This window comes from Zeus faber (assembly GCF_960531495.2).
Source record: "Zeus faber genome assembly, chromosome: 6".
In the NCBI taxonomy this organism is placed as follows: domain Eukaryota; kingdom Metazoa; phylum Chordata; class Actinopteri; order Zeiformes; family Zeidae; genus Zeus; species Zeus faber.
The window spans coordinates 12658669-12681721 of record NC_137201.1 but is presented as its reverse complement, the minus strand read 5'-3'; the positions used below and the strand labels follow the sequence as shown (position 1 = coordinate 12681721).

Below are 23053 nucleotides of genomic sequence, written 5' to 3'. Positions count from 1 at the left end.
GAACACCAACAAAACACGCCACAGAGGCCGGCTTACTGATCAACACCTGAGCTCTGTCCTACCAATTTCCACAATGAAAACGGCACCAGATTTTGATGCGCTGGCAAAAAAGGGCGACCAGCAACACTGTTCTCATTAAATCCATCAGTGGTGAGTTGCTGTATTTTTTATTTAAAAATGAATTTATTAATTTAAAAAAGTAATAAGAGGAAATATTTTACACTTTATGCTTGCTCATCTTTCCTCCTCCTCTACTAATAGTCTGGCCCGCCAGTCAGTTTTAAAAACTAAATGTGGGCCTCAAGCCAAAAAGTTTGTCCCACCACAGCAAAAGCCGCCATCTTGCGCATTTCTAAAATCGCCAGGAGCAGCCAAATAAGTTGAAAAAAAGGAAAATTTGATTTTTCCAGATCTGTGTTCCTTTGTGGGTTTTTTTTTTCTCTCAACGTATTTTCAAAACTGAGTTTGATTTATAAATAGTAGAAAAATGTTAAACCGTGGAGTTAAATATTTCCATTAGATTACATGGGGAAACGCAGTTCGCTTACCGAGAGGCAGAACAGCGCTGAACACTGATGGATCGTTTCCTTTAAAGCGAGCGTCCAAGTGAAGATCATGCCTCCATATTCCATGTGATGTTAGGTCACAATGTGAAACCGTTTTGATAGAATTCAACCTTTAAATCGTACTACTTTTACACACAGGGAGCCGTTGTTGGAGACCTGGAGAACATTTCAAACAGCGGATTTCAAACTTAGTGTGACGATGAAAAGGAATATTTTCAAGAACCGCCAGAGGAGACCGACGATACGCCCGCTGTTAAAAGCTTTTTTTTTTAAACAAAATTATTTGTGTGTTGTTGAGCTGTTCATGATTGGCCCATTCAGCAGTATGTTCAGTAGCCATGAGGCTTGGCTTGAGAAACGCGAAGCGGATCACGGTCTGCTGCCTACAGCAAAGTCAACCTACTGTGGACACACACCCACTCACACATTATCATATAATAGGTCCCCTGTAAAAGGAGTTTGAAAAAGAAAAAAGCTTACTGTCTCTTAAGATTTGTATTATTAATAAAATGGTGTGGCCGAGGAAATCTGAATGTTTTTATGTTGGGTTTTTTTTACCAGCACCAGTGTTCTCAGAAATGTACTAACTGTATTTATTTAGCTATATTTAGAACTAATAATAATTTATAATAATGTCTAATAAATCCAGCCCTGGATCCGGCCTGTCAAAGGGAGCATTTCTTTGTTTCTTTCCATGGAATTCGAGTACCCAATGTCCACAGCGTTAAAAAATGCTAAATCCAGTGTTACTCATCAGTAGTCAATGGAAGAACAGGTCCTAAAAAATATATTTATTTGCGCCACAGAGAATGTTAAATGATCTCGATACATTGCAAATTGCCATTATTAAAGCTGTATTATAGCTACGATCCAAGTAAGTTTTGCGCCAAACTATTTAATGTTTACTGGGAAATGTAATAGTTTGATATTTCATTCCATCACTTTCTGCTCATAGATTGGTTTTAAATGAGAACAACAGTTCGATCAAGCCTCCAACTACAGTCAATGAAGAGAAATTGGGGGAAAATGCATATCGGATGCAGCGGATGTGGTGATTTTGTGTTTCACCCCCAACCCCGCCGCAATTACCGGACCAGCTGTAATGAGGTCTGAGTGTTTTGTTGCAGTCCTGCGGGACCTCAGAGGGGGCTTGAGATAAGCCAGTGTAGGCACTGAGAGCTCTAACTCGATTTTTACATCGGCACAGTAAGGCCTGCGGCGGGACAAAACTCTCCCCCGTGTCTTCTCGTAATTTCCAAACGCAACCTGCAAATCCTCTTTTCTTTCTCTCCATCGCTGAGTCTCTTTTAACCCCCCCTTCCCCCTGTTCTCATGCTCCTTTCATAACCTTGTTGTCCTTCATCTCCTTAAATGTTTTTGGCTGAGGCGGTGATGAATTGTGGCATTTTCACACCCGCTCATCGCTCATCTCTTGGATTCATTTTTGTTTCTGTTATCTGTTATTTCCGTTATCAATCCACTTTCATGCAGCTGTGAAAAACAACCTTTGCAATAATTTTTTTTTTTTTTTTTTTTTATCCCTTAGTGCTCTTATCGGACAAGTTGTGCCGTTTGAGCATTATCTGTTGACAACTGTTAAAAAATAATGTTACCCTGGTAGGACTTATTTCCATTACCAGTCTGGGCCAATTAGCTTGCCAAAGACACTTGGAGAGACTTCCCACCGTCCACAACAATCCACCTTCACCTTCTTTTAACTTGAAAAACCGAAAATAATAAAAAAATAAAAAGCCAAAATCCTCAAAATGAACTGCCTTGAACCTCCCGCCGGCAGAAAGCAATTCAAACGCAAATAGATTGTGGCACTTTTACACGGCGCACTGTGCAGGTGCTGATATTGTCACGTTTCAAAACCGCCACTGGTCACGGCCCTGTCTTTCATTCCTCTGCCGCCACAGAGCGCGAGAGAGAGAGAGAGAGAGAGAGAGAGAGAGAGAGAGAGAGAGAGAGAGAGAGCGAGAGCGAGCAATGAAGTCCACAGCCTCCAGCTGCGGATTAGCCTGATAGCTCGAAAAGTCAATCAGTGTCCAGGCTCTCCTCATCTCCGGGCAGAAGGTAAGCTGTTGGCCAGGTTGGCTAAAACCCTTTGATTGGCCACCCAAGGTGCTACCCCAGAGTTTATTACGTTTTGTGTGTGCAACAATTATTAAATATATTGTTTTCTCCACCTGTTTCAGTGGAGGGATTTTTACATGGGTTCTATGGTGAGGAGTACACTTTTGTTCTCGGTTCTTGGACACCCCTTGGCCTCCCCATTAAAGGAAAAGCCCTTGAGACACCCCTGAGGATAGTACATAAACAGAAAAACATATTTGCAAATTGTCCTATTATCTTTTCTGTTATTTCCTTGTGAAAAAGGTTTGATAGCGGCTGGGTCAGTGGAGAGCGCCTTTGAATATCTGGCCTCTGTTCAAATGTAATTGACGACCCTTGGCTTGACATAGGTATCCTTCAGGTATCCTATAATAATTCCCCATCAAGCATCTCCTCTGCAGAAATACTGCCGTCTTGGCTGTTTATTGTGTTGAGAACGTGCATGTGCATGGAAGATTTTATTGGATTTAACTCACAGAGGACAATTCACGTGTCAGCCAAGGTACACAACTATAAAGTACCATTACCTTGTGTCTTGCAGACCATTTGTTTTTATGAGTTTAATACTCTACCTGTGTCTCGGTGTTCATGAAAACAAGTCTTGGGATTTGTTTTTGTTTAGCGGTGAGCATGGGGATATTATCACCCTGAAATATAGGAACATCATACCATGGGGTGCATCCCTGTCCTGTGAAATGACCTTCATAGTCCTTGGCCGTTATACGACCGTGCCGAGCAATTACCGGAGGCAGTGTTTCCCACAAGATTCAATTCTGTGGCCGTTTTGGAGGCTGTACTTTTGTATTTATGAACTGTCCCAAATGGCGTCCGTCTACCCCTGTCGATGAGCTTGAACTTATGACTCCAGAGTCTCCTTGCTGCTGAAGTTTGTCCATGTCTCTGATTTTTTAGAACCTCTCAACACATTAAATAGTTCTGCACATCTTGTGATGCACCTGCAATTCAGGCATTGACTATTTGGCCGTTTTTTATGTTACCTTGAAAAGCTTCTTATCAAAGTGCATATAGTCAGATCTCATCAATATCCATATGATGCTGCTTTGACAATCAACCTTTTATGACTCACCATTGCGGTGGCAATTGTGTACATGTTTTTTTCCTTTAATTTTGTCCACCGACGGTACCTATATACAGTATATATAGAATATATCCAGTGGCGGCTGGGGGTGATGTGATGGGATGGCAGGGCTAAATAAAATTCTAATATCTTTCAATAACCCACACTGCAGAATCACATTTCAGATCCTTTGCATGTGACAGCACTGTTTGTAAACCCACTATCCCAGGATTCCCTCTCCAAGTTCAAACAGTTCACTCTCCATGGAGCGGACTCTTTGGTTTTTGGTACAAAATGGTTGGTCTATCCTAAGCCACCCGTGTCTGACAGGTGATCAGCTAACTGGCCATCTAAAAAAGAGAACTTCTCAACTCAGTGGAGAAATCCACCTGGATGTAATGATATTGTTTCTGCACAATATTTAATACAACCCATCCTGTACACCTGTGTTTCCTACCAGTTTGCTGTGTCTCTGTGGAGCTGGCACCTTCCATTTTCCAATATGACTTTGGAATATGACCAACGTTTGTTCATTGTGAATGAGTCGAAACTAAGGACTCATTATTCGGGAGTCACTCCGTCAACTGCACCCACATATGCATTCACTGAATAAAAACGCTCACTCACTGATTAGGAGCCAAACTTTTAATTACGCCACAGCATTTTGCTTGCGCATGGTACCTAGCTATCGACATGGAATATGAGTACTGTGTCGTCTACAGGGGTATTTTCTGTTGAACTTAGCCCTGTTAGCCCATTTACACCAGCCATCCCATATATATATATATATATATATATATATACATATATATATATATATGAGCGAGAAAGAAAAGCAGAGCAAGAATTGTATGCTGTTCCGAAGGAAGCGACGTTAGTAGAGACAATCAAACTAACCTCACTGTTCTAATTAACCTCACATTGATTGCAATAGCACAGTTACACTCACACTCTGAATCTCAACCCATAACAACCACCCATCCCCGGCTTTTTAACACTGAACCGCTTATTTAGGGAGAAGCGATTGTTTTCGCTCCCTGTAATTTGTTTTCTCGCCGTCTGCCACACGGATCGAGAAGACGCTCGTGACCGGCAGAGGTCCTCTCATCTCTATCCGGATCCTGGTGTCGATGTTCTTCAAACGGGTTATTCTGTTATTTCTCTAGTCGCTCTGGATTAAGTTGACAGGTTGGCTGCAATTGGCCACTAGATTGCAAACGCAAGGTCACTCACCACTGAGTGTTATGTCAATCGGAGAGATTGACGAGGGTTTTTCTGAGCTGTGAGTCAGATACGGCAGCAATACAAATATTAGAGGATGTTCCACGTTCCCGGATACGAGAGATGAAGTTGTGTTTTCAGTGTGAAACCGTTGCCTCGTTCAGTGGTCTCATCCCACCATCACCTAACTTCCTGTTCTGCTGTAGATCTGCGAGGACTAAGGGGGATGTTGTGATATTATTAGAGAGTATATATCGCTGCATCCGCTTTGAAACTCTCCACCAAGGCTGTATCATCAAGTTATTGACGGCACGTACCAATGGGGCCAGAGCCAAACGCTGGATTACTTATTCAGCCCAATGCTAAGTCAATATTTTAGCAAAGAATTGGAGATCTCCGTAACCGCAGAAAAATTTAACCCTACCGTCTAACAGAAAGCATAAGTGTAGTTCCGCCTCAAATCACTACAGAAAGCAGTGAGTAAATAGAAAAGTTAATTTTAAGTTCAAGTTCCCTCTTACAAAAAGGTTTCTATCAAACAATAATTCGGGATTAATGGAAACTCCTTCTGTAAACCGCAGCACTTCCCATAAAGTATATTAACGTTTAAAAAAAAAAAAAAAAAACATAAATTACCATACCAGGTTAAAAAAAAAGCATCCTTAAATATGATGATTTGGGTAATAAAGACAGAGTTGGGGTCCAGTCGTTTGGCAGTGACATTGAGTTAAAGCCACATTCCCGTCACTGAATTATCCGCACATTAAACTAATAGTAAAAAAAATGTTCTATTAACAAAATTAAATGTGTGTAATGACGGTGGTTTTATTGCAAGGTGTGGCGAGTTTATCACCCAGATGACATTGGGAAAAGTAGGCAATGGCATAGAAAGGAGCCTGCGAATTGCTGTACATTCAAGTCATTTGGAGATGAAATATTGAGGAAATCCAGTACTGAAGCAGGCGGTTCCACATTATTACAGTTTTCGTCGACTGGCTTGAATGATAGATGAGTGTATATATTCAAAGTACTGCTTGTGGCTGATGGCATATATTGCTGGGCCAAGTGTTGTAAGGAAGCAAAACATGTGCTCAAAGTGCCTTTTATTTATAAATATTTGATTTCCTCAAAGAGTGTAAACTGTCATGTTAAGTTAACTGGTGAGCCGGTAACTGTTGAGCTGCAGCCGTGGCACGTTTCAAAAAGAGGTGCCAGAATTTATTATACAGTTCTTTCTACATTTATAACTCTTTAATCCCAACACATTAAAATGAAATGACGACTTCTGGGTTCATAGGTGTCTCTTATACCTTTTACCCTTGACTGATCGTGTTAACCTTTTTTTTTCACCCTCTCAATTATCTGATGCATTCAAAATGAACAGCTGCGAATAGTTGAGAGGATCTCTCGTACATTCTGTGACAAATGTGCTGGCCGTGTTTCCCTCTGACAAAGTGGAGTCAAGTGGAGGCCGGAGGATGAGCACCAGCGGAGAGGCAGAAGACGGATGGCAGGCTGGATGGCGGGGATGAAGGAGATAGTACAGCGGCGGGAAAGAGAGAAAGATGGAGGAGTGGGCGTGTATAGGGTTTGTTGAAGTAGTTGAAGTTAAAGATTTTATAACAAGCAAGAAAGGCACATAGGTATATGGAGGAAGTTAGGTAGGTGGATAGGTGGATGGAATAAACAAACAAGAAAATGAGTCCTAAAGCAAACAAAAAAAACAAGAAAACTGTGCAGATTTTTTGCTCATCCTTCCATCCGCCCTCTATCCATCCATCTCTCTATCTCAATTTATTCAAAGTAAACCTCCTGTCATGTCTGATGTGGATTTTTTGTCACCGATACCAATACCAATTTTAAGGGGCAAACAATTCTGATAACCATTATTATCTGGCTATGTTTTCATATGAATATATATTTTTATAAACAGTATATGATAATAATAATAATACAATTTAATATATGATAAAAAAAAAAAAACGTATTTTCAATAATAACTTTCCTCAAATAAAATCAGTTCAAACCGTTTAAAGGGGACCTATTATGCTCCTTTTTACACATGTTGATATCGGTCTCTGAGGTCCCTAAAAGATGTTTTTCAATTTTTTGCTGAAAATACCACTCAGATTATGTATTCTAGCCATTCTCACATACCTCAAACCATCCTGTTCCAGGATGCTTTGTTGTGTGGGTAGTGCCTCCCTCCTGAGGCCCCTAGTTCTGTGATCCAATGGCATTTGAACATAACTTCCAGGTTCCGTTGTATTTAGTCCGTAAACTTTCACTGATTTCTGTGTACTGTTTCTTAACAAATATGAGGCGAGATGTTAGATCTACAAGGCCTCAGTTAAAAGTTTGTTTTGACTTTCATTGCCGTGCTCCAAGCTTGTCACTGCACCAGGAAACCGCACGCGGGGATTTTTGGTTTCTTTCAATTAGTAAACGTCAGATAATAAAATAAAATAAAAATAACAATCCGACACCTATTATTTATATTTTTTGTATATCTTGATTTGTGTGTGTGTTTTTACATATTTATAAAAATAGATATTTATTTATTTTCTTTGGCCGCATAAATGGTGAGCACCAAACAACACCCCCTGGTTCTCCCCTGAGAACCAGACCATAAATGGTATGTGCACCCCTGCCTATAATTTATCCTGTGCATAGAATCACACGTTGTACATATTTTTATGTGTTTATTTTTGCCTCATTATTCTCTTTTTACAAGCGTTACTCATTTTCCAAACCTCTTGACAACTTGTTTTCTCCATTTTCCCGTTGTTGTTGCCCTCAGACACCAACAACATATTTTTACCTTGAAAAGGTAGAGAAGCCTTTTATTCTTTCCAAATAACAGATCTTGTCTTAATTGCGGACTAACCTCCACCTGTTTTGAGCCATTTTTTGTTGTTGTTGTAAATAACCCTCTAACCACAGTGAAACGGAGGAGCCAGAGCTGCTCTTCCTTTCTTTGGCCCGGCATTTTTCTTGAATAAAATGCGTTTATGAAAGAAAAATAATACATAATTCATGTCAGTCAGCTTTTAAAGTGAGTTTCAATTTGAGTCGAAACAGTGAAAATAAAAAAGGGTTGGATATTATTATTATTAGGTTTTCTTCAAGGCATCCACTGCTGATCCGGGATTCAATTTTTTTCCAGTAAGAATATTGACTAAATTAATTGGTTGATAATAAATGGGATGCATAATAGAGTTGTTATGGCACTATCATTAGGGCACACTACTATCGTGGTAACTACTAAGAACGTCACAAACTGATCATAAAAGGAACTGTGCTTACTATCATGGCCAAAAGAGTGAATCTTTGGCTAGCAAATTGAAAATAATTACTGAGGATTAAATTCAAGTTCAAGGCAAAAGAAAGGGCTAGGAATTTGGCAAATCAAAACTCCATAGTCTAACAATGGCACAGCCGTTGGGGCTGGAAAAAAAAAATACATGTTTTACTAGAAAATTGAATTGTGACCTTGAAATTCAAAGACAAATCGCATCGTGTAACTTGTAAAAACTTGTAAAAATCCAATCTGTCTTAGAATATGATCAATAGATTCCAATTTTAATCATATTCGGTTACTTATCACTGTTCTCGTATTGAGGCAGAGGATGAAAACAGAGAATTCCTTTTTCTTTTCTTCTATATTTACAATATATGAAATCCTGGTTTTGTAATATTCCATTATAGCTCTGGTGGCCCTGCTAAGGACCTGTTGATTGGCCACAGTATTGATCTAACCAGCTTCTATTGTGGCTATCGCTGCCAGCCGTCCCAACAGGCTGTCCTCTCCGCTGCAAAACGTGCGCCACGCTCCGTATTATCCCCCGGCAGCTTCTCCACATTGGATTCATGAAATAACTGCTTGAATTTGCTATAATTATGTGTAATTTTAGGCACACCGCCAATTCAACTCTAAAGTGCTTTTGGAGCTAACTGAATCCCACCCTCTTGACATCCATCACAACCGCTGGAGGATCGCTCCAGCAGAGATAGAATCTCATCCCTGACGAAGGTTGGATTGATACGAAAATCACATTTATCGACTGGCGGCAGAAAGACCATAACAGAAAATTAGGAAAAAACATTACAACTTCCAATCTTTTAGTTCTTGAATGCCAGGCTTTTCTTTTAGTGCTTTTATAAGTCAAACTTGAAATCAATAGTCAGTCATCTCATTTGTGCTTACTGTTTTCTTTGTTTGCGCAAAGGCTGCGAATGCAAAATATGGTTTGGCTGCTTGTTAACACTCTGTTTCGTATTTTGGTTTATTTATGTGTGTGTTTTCAGGCAGCCCTCCAGCCACGGGCACCGGCACCTTAGTCATCTACTTGCAGGATTACAACGACAACGCCCCCTATGTGTTCCCGTCGGTAGCGCGGGTCTGCGAGGACGCCCACGACATGAACGTGGCCATCGTTGGAGGCCGCGACCGGGACATTGACCCCAACGCCGGGCCCTTCACAATAGAGCTGGGAAAGCAGCCTGGCCTGGAGAAGACATGGAAGGTTACCAGGGTAAACTGTGAGTAGCGATAAGATAAGAAATTCTTAATCCCGCGAGGAAAAATCGGGAATAACAGCGACAAAAATTATGTAGTCAAGAAAGAGATAAAAATCTAACTGACATCAATCTACACAAAGTTAACATGAAATAGCACTATTCTTACTAGTGACTTCCACTCAGTACAAGGTACGATGATGCGCCATTTCTAACTTGTTTAAATATGGGATAACAATCAATTCAAATTATTAATCGCAATTAATCGCAATTTTTCCAACCTACTCAAATATGACCCTGAGGAAGGTTTTTCTATTTAAAAACCAGGGCAATGATTCATTGTCAATTTTCATTGATTTGAGGCTCTGAAACCCCGAGGTAGTTTGGCTGCTCACTGACCTGTCGTCGCCAGTGTCCAGTCCAAAGGAAAAGTAAAACAGGCGCGGAGGCATTTGGGTTGAGAACCATGGATGGTTTAAAGGGTCAAACTAGGAACATGGGTTAATAGGATCAAATAAATAACAGCGTTAAAATGTATTGTGTTATTGCGTTATTAATGTGTTATTAATGCTTATTAACATGTTACTAACAAGCTTACTTTGTCAGCCCCAGTTTATATACACTAATCAGCCACAACATTAAAACCAGCTGCCTAATATTGTGAAGCTCCCGCTCGTGCCACCAAAACAGCTCTGACCCGTGGAGGCATGGACTCCACAAGACCTCTGTAGGTGTCCTGTGGTATCTGGTACCAAGACGTTAGCAGCAGATCCTATAAGTCCTGTAGGTTGCAAGGTGGGGCCTCCATGTATCGGGCTTGTTGTTCCAGCACATCCCACAGATGCTCGATCGGATTGAGATCTTGGGAATTTGGAGGCCAAGTCAACACCTTGAACATTTTGTTCCTCAAACCATTCCTGAACAATCATTGTCAGTGTGGCAGGGCGCATTATCCTGCTGAAAGAGGCCACTGCCATCAGAAAATATCGTTGGCATGAAGGGGTGTACTTGTTCTGCAACAATGTTTAGGTAGGTGGTACGTGTCAAAGTAACATCCACATGAATGCCGGGACCCCAGGTTTCCCAGCAGAATATTGCCCAGAGCATCACACTGCCTTCGCCAGCTTCTTCCCATAGTCCATCCTGGTGCCATCGCTTCCCCAGGTAAACGACGCATACGTAACCAGCCACCCACATGATGTTTAAAGAAAACAGAGATTCATCAGACCAGGCCACCTTCCTCCATTGCTCCATGGTCCAGTTCTAACACTCACGTGCCCATTGTAGCCGCTTTCGGCGGCGGACAGTGGTCAGCATGAGCACTCTGACTGGTCTGCTGCTACACAACCCCATACACAGCAAGCTGTGATGCGCTGTGTGTTCTGACACCTTTCTATCAAAGCAGCATTAACTTTTAAAGCAATTTGCGCTACAATAGATCTTCTGTGCATCAATGAGCCAATGGCGTCCATGACCCTGTCGCTGGTTCACGGGATGTCCTGCCTCGAACCACTTTCGGTTGGTACTATCCACTGCATATCAGGAACACACCACAAGACCTGTTGTGTTGGCTCTGACCCAGTCATCTAGACATCACAATTTGGCCCTTGTCAAAGTCGCTCAGATCTTTATTCTTGCCCATTTTTCCTGCCTCCAACACATCAATTTCAAGAACAGACTGTTCCCTTGCTGCCCTATATATCCCACCCCTTGACAGGTGCCATTGGACGAGATGATCAATGTTATTCACTTCGCCTGTCAGTGGTTTCAATGTTTTCGCTGACCAGTGTATAGTGTTAATTGTAATTATTGTGTAGCATTTCTTCATTGCACAGTTCCATGAGAACAAATGCACGCCACTCCAGACTATCACATTAAAAAGTTCTCACTCATATTGATCATGAGTAGCAATGAAATCATCCAAATATATTTAAATGTTTCGGTTAACCGACACCTAACACTAGTCACACGGCCACACGTGAAGCCACTTCACTTCAACTCGCCATAAAAAGTGGCACAGGGGTCAATATGGAAAAGGAAATTAACTTTGGCGGGATTTAATTAACAAACTCTCAAAGAGAAAATTATAATTTGTTGGGTTTCTTCACCTTTGGTTAATAACTCGTTAATGTGATTTGTTCCCGATAGTGTGAGCGGAAGTGCACAATCCAAAGGAGTAGAATGAGGTGTTGGTGGAGATGGAGGGGAGAGGTTTTGAGATGGAGAAATGACCACTGACGACCACTGACTCCGGACTGAACATGTCCGTGTGTGTTTGAGTGATGGAGCAGAGCTAAAACCTGCCCAGAGGTATTGGCTCTGAGTGACAGGTGGGGGGCGGGGAGGGGACACTCCTCCATCACCGCGGCTGGAAGAGAGAGATAGGGGGGAGGAAGAAGGAATAAGGAATAATTGCAAGAAAGGCCTTTGCTACAGTGAAATATGGAGGACTATTTCAGGTTTTGGGTTTGAGGCCAGAAACACTGTGTGTGTGTGTGTGTGTGTGTGTGTGTGTGTGTGTGTGTGTGTGTGTGTGTGTGTGTGTGTGTGTGTGTGTGTGTGTGTGTGTGTGTGTGTGTGTGTGTGTGTGTGTATGTCATGTGATGGTTCATTTGTTTGGTTAACACCAACATGAAAGTCAATTTTCATTTACAAATATGAGCTTCGAAAATGAAACCTTTTCAAACCATAACTGTGTATACAATATTTTTATTGTATCACAGTCATATAATACAGTAGTGATTTTTTTAACTTAGTTGTAATGTTTGCCAATTCCCTCAATTTTACTGGAAAAACAACACAGGAAACTTAACAAATTGCATTGCAAGTTTCGAGACAATCCGCGGCAAAATCAATAATTTCTGGTCTCCGCAATAACAAAAAGACTCGGAAGCGAAATCCCGCTGGGGGTGTCTAATACATCCAAAAACTAAACAGGTAATGCCGCCTCATTTTACATTTTATAGTTCAGACGCTCCCCCTGCACTGCTGTATTTAAATAAAACCTGCAGCAGAGCTTAGCACGGAGCTAAACCCAGCAGGGTGGTTTCTCTGGAGGCTTCTCGGAAACACTGATGCAACAAAATGCAAGGATTCCTAAATCTATTTCGAAGGATCCCATTTTGGTGGGGGTTTTTTCTAGCTGCCAGAAGTGGTTTGTGGCTCCCGTGGTATAATGAGCAGGTGCAATAAGAAATGTGGGTCTTCTCGTAAAAATGAAATAAAACTCCAGCCTCTGGTGGAAGATAAAAAGCAGAACAGTTTAGTGTGTAGTAGTGTTTGCGTCTATAGAACATGTTGGTGATGGTGTCTCTTTTTAGGTTCCCTCACTCCAATGTTTTTTTTCCCATTGTGTTTTGGGATTTATACAAAAAATATGCTTTTTTGTGTTTATTGCAACATAAAATACTGCCGTCATTCCTAGAATTCATTCAAAAATGTAACCTGTGACCTCTCGCTAAAACTTGCAAAGCCAAGAACTACTTAAACAGAGTTAATGCTATTCTACCAAAGCTTGCAAAAGCCTCAGAAATCACACGCATGAAGTGATATTGTTAGTGTATTTGATTGTTTCATATTTTTTCTTATATCTTTCGCCTATATATATTTTTGGATTGTATTTTTTGCTCCAAGTATATACAGTATATAAATATTTCTGATGTCGATTATTTCTTCTTAATATTCTTTTCTCCCGACTTTTTTTGCACATCTTCAGATTTTGACCTTTTATCATTTCACTGCACCGTACTTGTATGACCTATGTGATGAAAAAAAAATCTTGAATCTTGATTCTACTTCAAAACAAACCGTTATTTCACATTGGAAAAGTATTCTAAATGATTCAAAAACGAAAATGAATCAAAAAAATAATAATAATCTCCTTTGTCGTATTTTAACCTGGCCAGTGTCTCTCTGTGTCTCCCCTACAGCCACGCACTCTCAGATTATGCTGCTGCAGAGCCTGAAGAAGGCCAACTACCAGCTCCCGCTGCTCATCACTGACTCGGGGGTCCCGCCCCTGTCCAACAACACGGAGGTCAAAGTACAGGTGTGCGTCTGCAAGAAGAACAAGATGCACTGCAGCTCGGCCCCGTCCCACCACGCCAGCCTGCTCCTACTGCTTGCCTCGCTCCTGCTTGCCCGACTCTGTGAGTATGATCACACCACACCATTAGGCTAGTCCTTTGGCCTCTAAATGGGCGTAATGAAGTATTTTTATTTGTCAGCATAAATTTTTATTCATAATAGTTTTTACCTTATATACCTATAATTTATCCTGTGCATATAATCGAACAGAAATATCCATATACTGTATATACTGTATACATGTATATGAATATATAGAACATATCGATATAAACATACATATATACATATATATTTCTGTTCTTTATTTTTGCCTGTTCTTGTTTTTTCACACTTTGAAGCTTTTTTTATGTTATTTCTTTGTACAGCTTCTGATTCTGAGATTTTGATTCCGATAAATGCGGGCCCTCTTGCAAACTCCACCAAAATTACCAACTGACTGAAACAAGCGCTACACTCTTGGTAATCAATACATGTTTGGCTTTGTCTTCTATGAATACAGATAAAGGAGTAGAAAGACTAACTCTGAATGAAGAGCTTATCAACAGAAAATGAATCAGATCACTTTATTCAACAATATATTCCCTTCTGTGTTATGACCTTTATAAGAATATATACATAAGAACGTTTGTGCAAGAGCGTCAATGCATGCAGCCAGTGCAATTTTTGGATGCTTTTCCTCAGCGTTGTGTTTTGGAACTTATTATTTTTGCCATGGTGCCTAGAGCGATTTGGGCGTTCCCTGCATCTCATTTGAGTCATTAGCCAGAGCATGAATTATGCAGATTCCTCCTCCAGAACACCAGCACAATGGACGCCCGTCAGACGCTTTCATTCTGCCTTTACAGATCTTGTTTTACCTCAAGGCTTGAACTCCGTGGTTCAAGAGTTGGGCCGTCCACACGCTCCATGTGATGCTCAGTGGGATAGATGAATGGATGGATAGATGGATGGATGGATGGATGGATGGATGGATGGATGGATGGGTGGACGGTGGTGGGTGGATGGGTGGATGGATGGATGGATGGATGGATGGATGGATGGATGGATGGATGGATGGGTGGACGGTGGTGGATGGGGAGTTGGTTAGGAGGCAGAGAGGATGGATTGAGGATCGAGGAAATCTATGACGTCACAAATATCGAATTTAAAAACTTATGACGTTGTATTCAGACACTGAATGTTGTGCATTGTTTTACGCTTACTGTATCTCTTTGTCTCATAGGCGTCAATATGTGAAGTCAACCATAAGACCAGGTCGATTTTATTTAATCATTAAGCATCATTTCTTCCTTCATTACTTTACTCTCTATTTCTTTCTTTTTGTCTCTGTGTCTCTGTGCCAACTCTTGTCCTGCCCATCACCTATCTCTCCTCAGTAGTCCAAAACACTCTCCCATAATCCTTTGCTTGCAGGGAGCATCTCTGTTTGTCGTAAACTCATTTCCTCTTATTATCTATTGAATCCCAACATCTCGGATGATAAAAAATGCGTTCCAAAGAAGTCGTCATCCCAGCTTCTCCACACGAAAACGCTTTCTTTAAAGCTTTGCGATGCATGGGGTCGGAAACACCAGGTATTAGGTGGATGCAGAAAATGCAAAGCAGCACTTTCAGATATCACTTTGCTTGAAAGTGCCTGGATTTGCTTTACAGTTGTTGTCTACCAAGGAAAAATGCATGTTCCTTTTGAATTTGAGGAGCTGCACCAAGCTGAAATTGTACTTCATATGTACTGCTGCACAGCGAGTGACCATTCCAATCACTGAGTGGGAACAAAAAGTGTCAATTCTGCATCCTGAAAATACCTTGCTTTGTCAAAAACCACACCTCGAGGGATCATGATTGCACTGCATTGCGCACAAATGACCCGTCAGCAATTGTTGGTCCTGTAACCCCCCCCCTCATCGTCGTTGTTTGGACCTGTGTCCTTGCGGCAGTTTAAACTTGGCACACTTTAAGTTTTTCGCGATATTATTTGGTGATCCTACGGTTTCTATGGCAGCATCCCCCCGACGTGTATGAACTAGAAAAGTATTTTAATTGGTCAATGTGTCACAGATCCTTCACGTCTGATGTCCTTTTCCCCTGGAAAGGGTGGCATTCATTATTCCACTGTACGGGCTACGGTGATAGACTGTGGTATTCATTAGAGGGAACGACTTGTTCTGGTGACAGATTTTTTTGTCTGTCTGGCTCAGTGGTTGGCCACATGTCCATTATTTGGGCACTTGAGTAAGTGTACACCGGGAGATGTTAGCGACATACAGTAACGATGCTGTATGTCATTCAGAGGAGGAGTAGACACAGATATTTAGAGTATGATTTCCAGGAGAGGGAAGTGTGTGGGATTGAGTGTGTGTTCCTTCAGGCAGGGTGTAGAATACTGTTAACCCTTTCCAGTCTAAAAACAGGTTGTGTTGTGAAAATGGTCCCCAGACGATATCCGCCTCTTTTGAGTGCTAACAAGGAAGAATTAATTGAATTTGTCAGGTGTCTGAATAACTGCCAACGTATCTCAGTTCTCTGGTGAAAGCAAGATGATATGTGTGCACTTCTTGGACCTGACTACCTTCAAAGGAAATTATAATATCGCTCAAAGGTCCGAACTTGGAATTTTATCGCAAACCAACTGCCTGTAATACAATTTTACAAGGTACTGTTGGAGTAATCACCCATTCGAGCACCTTTAAAGTAATTAGTCTGGAACTGTTCCCCCGTTACTGACTTAACAGCAAAATCAAATCACACGTTCGGCCAGTGCGGATATAGAGAGAGTACACTCAAAAGGTTATTTATAATGCTCTCCTAGGTGCCAAAATCCACGGCCAGATGAGAGATGAGTTACTATCAGAAAACCTAGTGAAGTGCCGGCCTGTTTTTTGACAGGTTTCAATTAGTGGTCTGCAAGGATTAGAAACATTATCAGGAGACGTTCTGACACGTTTTGAATGCACAATGACGAAGCAGCCTCCCCTGGTTTCTTGTGGACCGTGTCCTTACAGGAGTGCATTGGGCACTGGCCTCTGAAAGACTGCTCCGACACTAGGCTGAAAAGATCAGCGTTTTGCGATATCTCACAATGCGAGGAAAAAGGTTAAAGGGTGTGGTTGGGGTTGGGGGAATTGTAATACCAATACACTAGTGAGTGTGAGGAAGAGATGACTGTCAGCAAGAGATGTCAGAGGGAGTTTTACTATTTTAAAAACATTTCATTTTGATGTCTTGCTTTCAATCGCCGTGTAGTTCAATTTCAGTTTGTTTCTTTAATGAATTCAGGAGCAGATATACTGCCCATGTGATATATTATGTACATACACTCCACCGTTCTAGTGTGAAATTCCCTGTGATTATCAGGATACACACATACATTATTCCACAGCACCCAGTCCTACCAGCATGTACAGTATGTGTTTGTATAGTGCTCAGCGGGTGGTCTCTGATAATTGTGGTCTCGGCAATCTCTTACCAGCATACTTAGCCTCCACAAGTACATCTAGCGTTATACACTAGACACACAGGTATATACAAACACGCACACACACACACACACACACACACACACACACACACACACACACACACACACACACACACACACACATTTCCCCAGAGAAAGAACTGGTGCCAGGATGTCCAGATAGAGGTGAGGTGATCGGCGCTTGCTATGCTCAGATTCTCCATACCCTCATCCCCAGGCTGAACTCCAACTGGGCAAGAGCGAGTTCACATGAAAGGAGATGGGGGACAAATGGAGGGAGGAAGGAAAGTTGTGGAGATTAGAGCAAGCTCATTCAATTCATATCTTTCCTCCAGAGCCGTAAGCGTATGCACCAGCACACTCATATATTTATAGTGATGCTTTTGATTTTTTTTTTCTTTGTGTCTGCCCTTCTTTCTGTCCACCCATTCCCATTTTCTCGTTATCTCTGTCACTCTTTCCCCATTCCACGGTGCGTGTGAAGTGTTTTCAGTTTTGATATGAAATCAGTCGAGTCCTGCTTGAGCTTGTTGCTCACAGTAACTGTCAGGAGTACTGCATCTCTGGAGTATCAAGTATCAATTCTGCATTCTTTTTCATCATTTTGCTTTTTTTGGTCAAGTCAAGTTTATTTATATAGCCCATAATCACAGTACAGTCTCAAATGGCTTCACAAACCCCCTGGTCCAAACCCCATCCAGGCAAGGAAAAACTCCCAGAAAAAAAAGCAAGAAAGTAATCCCAGATTAATCCCCCTTCCAGGATGACCAGGCTGCAGTGGATGCCGAGTGGGCAACATTAATGACAAATTATGACAAATCATAGGTTATTCTCTATACTATGCAATCTTAAAACTAGACAGTATGTAGCTGGTGCATAGCACCGCAGGTGGACTCCTCCAGAAGGGAAGTGGCCCTCATCGGGTCCAGTCCAGGTTGGTCGGAGTGGTGGTTAGGGGGGGGGTCGCAGCTGGTGTGCCCTGGCTCCACATCCACAGCAGAGCAGCGTCCCCCACATCTGGATAGGCTCACGACCAATCTCCCCCTGCCTCCCTGACCACAGCACAGCAACAGCCTCCGTACGCTCACAGCAGGAGAGAGGTAGAACACAGTGGGTTAGACGTCAAGGGGTGAAGGCAGGGTGAGAGGCTATTGTACGCATCGTTTTGAGTGCCGTAATTGTGAATGTTGAAAAATAGTTTGCACCTCAGCCCATTCTTGGAGAACTGAGGATTGTGGGTGTGTGAGTTGTCCTGAGAGTTGTGCCTTGGAAGCCGAAATAAGACGGTGTGAAACTCTGTGTCCCCTGGTGTGCAGGGGTTTCCCGCACATGTGTGAATTATACAACACACATCAAGCCCTGCGTGATGCTGCGAGGAGCCAATCCCTAAACTTCTCCAAGAAAGCTTTTCAACGTTCATAATTACTGCACGAAAAATAACGCATTTTCAGAAGAAAGACGTCAGAGTAAGGCAGAAAAATTATGTGGTTGAACAGCCGCTTGAAAATGAATCTTAATTTGAAGTAATCCTTAAAGTCTTAAAATTCTTACCCTTCTCTTTTAAAATGTAACCTGCCCTATATATATATATATAAATATATTCACCTATATAATTTTATATATATAAATTATCTTCATAATTTTAATTGTTTTGTAATTTTTTTCCTAATTCCATATCCTAGTGACTTTCCCTCATAATGACCCTATAAACGCCATAGCTTGGTTGTCAGGGGTTCAAATAACGTATGGAATCCAGCAGGACGGAGAGAGGGAGAGAAAGAGAGACAGAATGAGAAAAAGATGGATAAAGTGCGGAGAGATATTATTCAAATCGTATTACTCTGATGTTACGCGCAGCTTTGTTTTCTGTTTTAATACTTATTTTTTTCATTGGAACTTTGACGCTTTTTTGCAATAAAAGTGTCGTTCGGTTGGAGGACAACAGCGCTCCCTAGCAGCGAGCCTGTGACATGCAACTGCCGGGCAGGTCTTTCTTGACATTGCAGCCACTATCTGCACGGTGCAGCTTCACTGGTGTTTCAAAATGGAACTGTGGGGATGTACGGGGTCAGGTTGGAGGCAGTAAACCCAGCCAAGATGGACACTAAATGTAAATACTGCGGTGTTATTTTCCCCCACATGGGTGTTACGGGCATCCCTGGACTTTGGAGATGAATATGTTTTTTTTCCCAGACCCGCTGTTTGTATTTGGTTTATGGGAGCAGCATGTGTGAAAGGCGATAATAAAATAAAAGAAGAAAATACACGGATGAATGAGTGCAGAAGGGCTTTCTAGTATTTCCACCCACTGCTTTGAGTGGGTGGAAGAGCAAAACTACACACACACACACACACACACACACACACACACACACACACACACACACACACACACACACACACACACACACACACACACAATCATTACATCCAACAGTAAATATATACGGTATATGGTATATGGTATATGGTGTATATATATATATATATATATATATATATATATATATATATATATATATATATATATATATATATATATACTGTAGTGCATAGTGTTATATTATATAGACTCATGTGCCCAAAACAACCCCATACTTAAATTGTATCCTATCTATCTATCCATCTGTCTGTCTGTCTGTCTGTCTGTCTGTCTGTCTGTCTGTCTGTCTGTCTGTCTGTCTGTCTGTCTGTCTGTCTGTCTGTCTGTCTGTCTGTCTGTCTATCTATCTATCTATCTATCTATCTATCTATCTATCTATCTATCTATCTATCTATCTATCTATCTATCTATCTATCTATCTATCTATCTATCTATCTATCTATCATCTCCCTCATGTTGAATGTTTCCAAGAGTAATAATTGAATGACGGCAGGGTTTGGTTTCTTAGGTCCGAGTAAACTTTAGAAGAAAGTGGGAAACTCTGTGTCCGTACCCTTCGCCTGAAGCGCTGAGGTGGACAAATCCCCTCCATCCCCCCATAATGTTTCTTCCCCTCTCCTTCGTTGGCTCTTTCTGTTTCCCCCCTAGAGCCGTGACGTACCTGGGCTAATAGACTCGTCGCCCCCCTCTACTCTCGTCAATTAGAGAAGCTGCAAAAACGTTTACCGGGTTCTCCGCCGTGGCCTTTTGATGCTTTGATCCTCCTCTCCCCCAAGAATTAACTTTTACTTTTTTACCTGGCAAGACTGCAATAGCTCATTTTAATAATTATTTTGTGTGGTCTCTTTTTATATGTGAATTTATGTGAAATAAAAAATAACTTAATTTGCTCCTGGGAGCAGGGAGCGTGTGTGTGTGTGTGCAGCAGTTTTAGGGATGATGCATGAAAGGAATTATAGGAGGGAAATGACAGGCCTCTCGGGCAGTGGTTACTAACCACCGTGCCATACTAGTGGGTCCTGAGAGCTCCCCAGGTGTGCTGTGGAAATCAAATTCCACTACACACAACACATAAATAATGGAAACTAGCTCTTGTGTTTCAAGATAAAAATTGCAAGGCTGCACTAATGCACCTCATCAACCAGTCAGATTTTCCAAATCTGTTTGGTTGATTCAATCCTTTGAATGAAGCGAGGACTTTGGTCGGTTTGGCTCTGAGTTGTGAACGGAATTATCACAATAATCATTTAATTCCATCACAATGAATTATTTTGGAATGCAAAGTGTAAATCAGTCACATGTAAAATGAATTATCCCAAATGCCTAGATCTTATTTTGGCTTGGACTTCAATTAATTCAGCCTGAGAAACTATTTTCGGATTATGAGTTGAAGGTTCACTGGCTCGTGACACCGCAACCATTTCAACGATTTTGGTTGCTCCGAACGAATCGTTCTCGAGTCTTGCAGCACTAACTATTGGCAGCCCATAATAATAAGAACACCTCTACGGGTTTGTGAGGTTTTTGGTGATGGAGTTAACAGGATGGTGGTGTGACGTGGGATTACTTCATTGTATAGTGTGTGTGTGTGTGTGTGTGTGTGTGTGTGTGTGTGTGTGTGTGTGTGTGTGTGTGTGTGTGTGTGTGTGTGTGTGTGTGTGTCGTTGCGGGTCAGCACTAATATTTGCAAGACTGCGTATCTGGACGTTTGAGAGACAGAGAGCTACACGTCTACCAGAGGACCAGAGTTGTCTGTCTTGTGAGCGGTTACATCGAAGGCTTCCACACAACATTTACCCACATCCAGCCCCCAGAAGAGATCATGTCAAGCAGCTGGACCATTTTTTTTCTTACAAACCCCCCGCCCCCCGGTATTTTTGTGTCAAGGGCCTGGCTCTCTTGGCCAGAGGGGGCAGCGCTGGCCTGTGTCCCGCATCCCTGGCTCTGGTGTCGTGAGGCGAAACGCGGCTCTCGTTAGATTTGCAAAAAAAAAAAAAAAGGAAGAAATCACAGTGATTCTCTTGAGTGATTCCCAACTTTTACTTCCCTTTTTCTTTGCGTTGTCTTTGGCCATAGCGTGACCAAACAACGGCCGCGGAGGAAGAAAAACCCAGAGTCGGAAGAGGTGGAGGAGGAGGAAATAAAAATCGATACCGCCCCTCGTTTCTGGATTTTCTTCTCCTTTTTTTTTTTTTTTTTTTGAGTCAACGGGGCCGATCCATTTCAGAACGTCTAGCAAAATTATAGTTCACATTACTCACGGAATGCTCTTTAATCTTATTTGGAGGGCAGGGAGAGAGAGGGAGAGAGAGAGAGAGAAAGAAAGAGAGAGAGAAAGACCATGCTGGCATGTAAAAGTCGAATCCATCATGAGGTAGCTTGACACATCTTTCCTCTTTTTTACAAAAGGGAAGAGCAGCAGGACTCTGACCTTGGCCGTGAAGCCGCAGTGCAGCCCACCGGCGTCTTAGCAGCCGTCACACAACAAGACTAACAGGAGCGTCAGCGCAGCACTAAAAACCATGTTGCAAACAATCACAGCCTACGATAAATAACCACCTCTCACACTACATGTGCATTTACATTTATTCACTGGTCAGACGCTTCTGTCCAAAGCGACTTACGCGAGAGGCTAGAAATATCAAAAGTATACATCGACCATTGGCGCAACTTCAAATTTAAGTGCATGATCTCCTGTTTCTAAATTCAGCATCTAGATACAAGTGCAAGACGCCGTGACGAATCAGAATAAAGAGTGTCGTTAGTTTTTTTCTTCTCGTAATTGGTCATTTTTACACCGTTGTCTGGTTGTTGTTTTATCGTTCACTGCCGTGCATTCTGGTAGATTAGCTGTAAAACAGAGCAGCTTAAAGGTAAGTCTGTTCAGTAAAACACACCCTGCCGCTGCCCTGCTCCCGCTCGTCTCTCTGCGGCCGCACGGCCCAATCACAATGTTTTTTAAATATCAATTTGTAGCAAATGTATCGTGAAATAATACACGATACATTTGACCCCTCCACCCCCAGGCCGGAAAAGCGAAAACCAGCGCACTTTGTTGGATGTTCTCTGGCCTGGGTTCGTACGCTCTCCTGGGTCGGTCACGCTGTCACACATCCAATGAGACGGAGCCCACCGCACGACAATGAGCCCGAGGGGGAGAAAATGAGAGGATCAGAAAGTGAGAAAGAGAGGGAGGATGGATGGAGGGAGGCATGGGGGGGGAGAGGGAGAGTAAGAAGTGTCTGAACGCTCAGCTCAGAGATGTCAGAATTGGAGACCAGAATGAGAGGAGATGGCTGGGCAGAAAGGCAATCAATAAACCCTCACATTTCATATTGTACCACCGGTGTGTGTGTGTGTGTGTGTGTGTGTGTGTGTGTGTGTGTGTGTGTGTGTGTGTGTGTGTGTGTGTGTGTGTGTGTGTGTGTGTGTGTGTGTGTGTGTGTGTGTGTGTGTGTGCGCGCGCGCGTGTGCGTGTGCGTGTGTGTGTGTGTGTGTGTTCCTCGGTTTGTCTTTGTTTTATCAAATTCTGTCTAGCTGTTGTAGGCAATTCGGCTCCACTTACACAAATATGCTGCTTTTTTTGGGCTATTTATTCCACAGGG

At 42.0% G+C, this 23053-nt stretch overlaps 1 protein-coding gene across 1 annotated transcript in view; it reads left to right on the top strand.

Moving 5' to 3' along the window:
- Nucleotides 1-23053, top strand: part of cdh13 (cadherin 13, H-cadherin (heart)) — a 378607-nt gene that overhangs the window by 353781 nt on the left and 1773 nt on the right. The window contains exons 12-13 of the mRNA XM_080002151.1: nt 9289-9522; nt 13428-13646. Coding sequence (XP_079858277.1) covers nt 9289-9522; nt 13428-13646 — 453 coding nt within the window. The remainder of the gene's footprint in view (nt 1-9288; nt 9523-13427; nt 13647-23053) is intronic.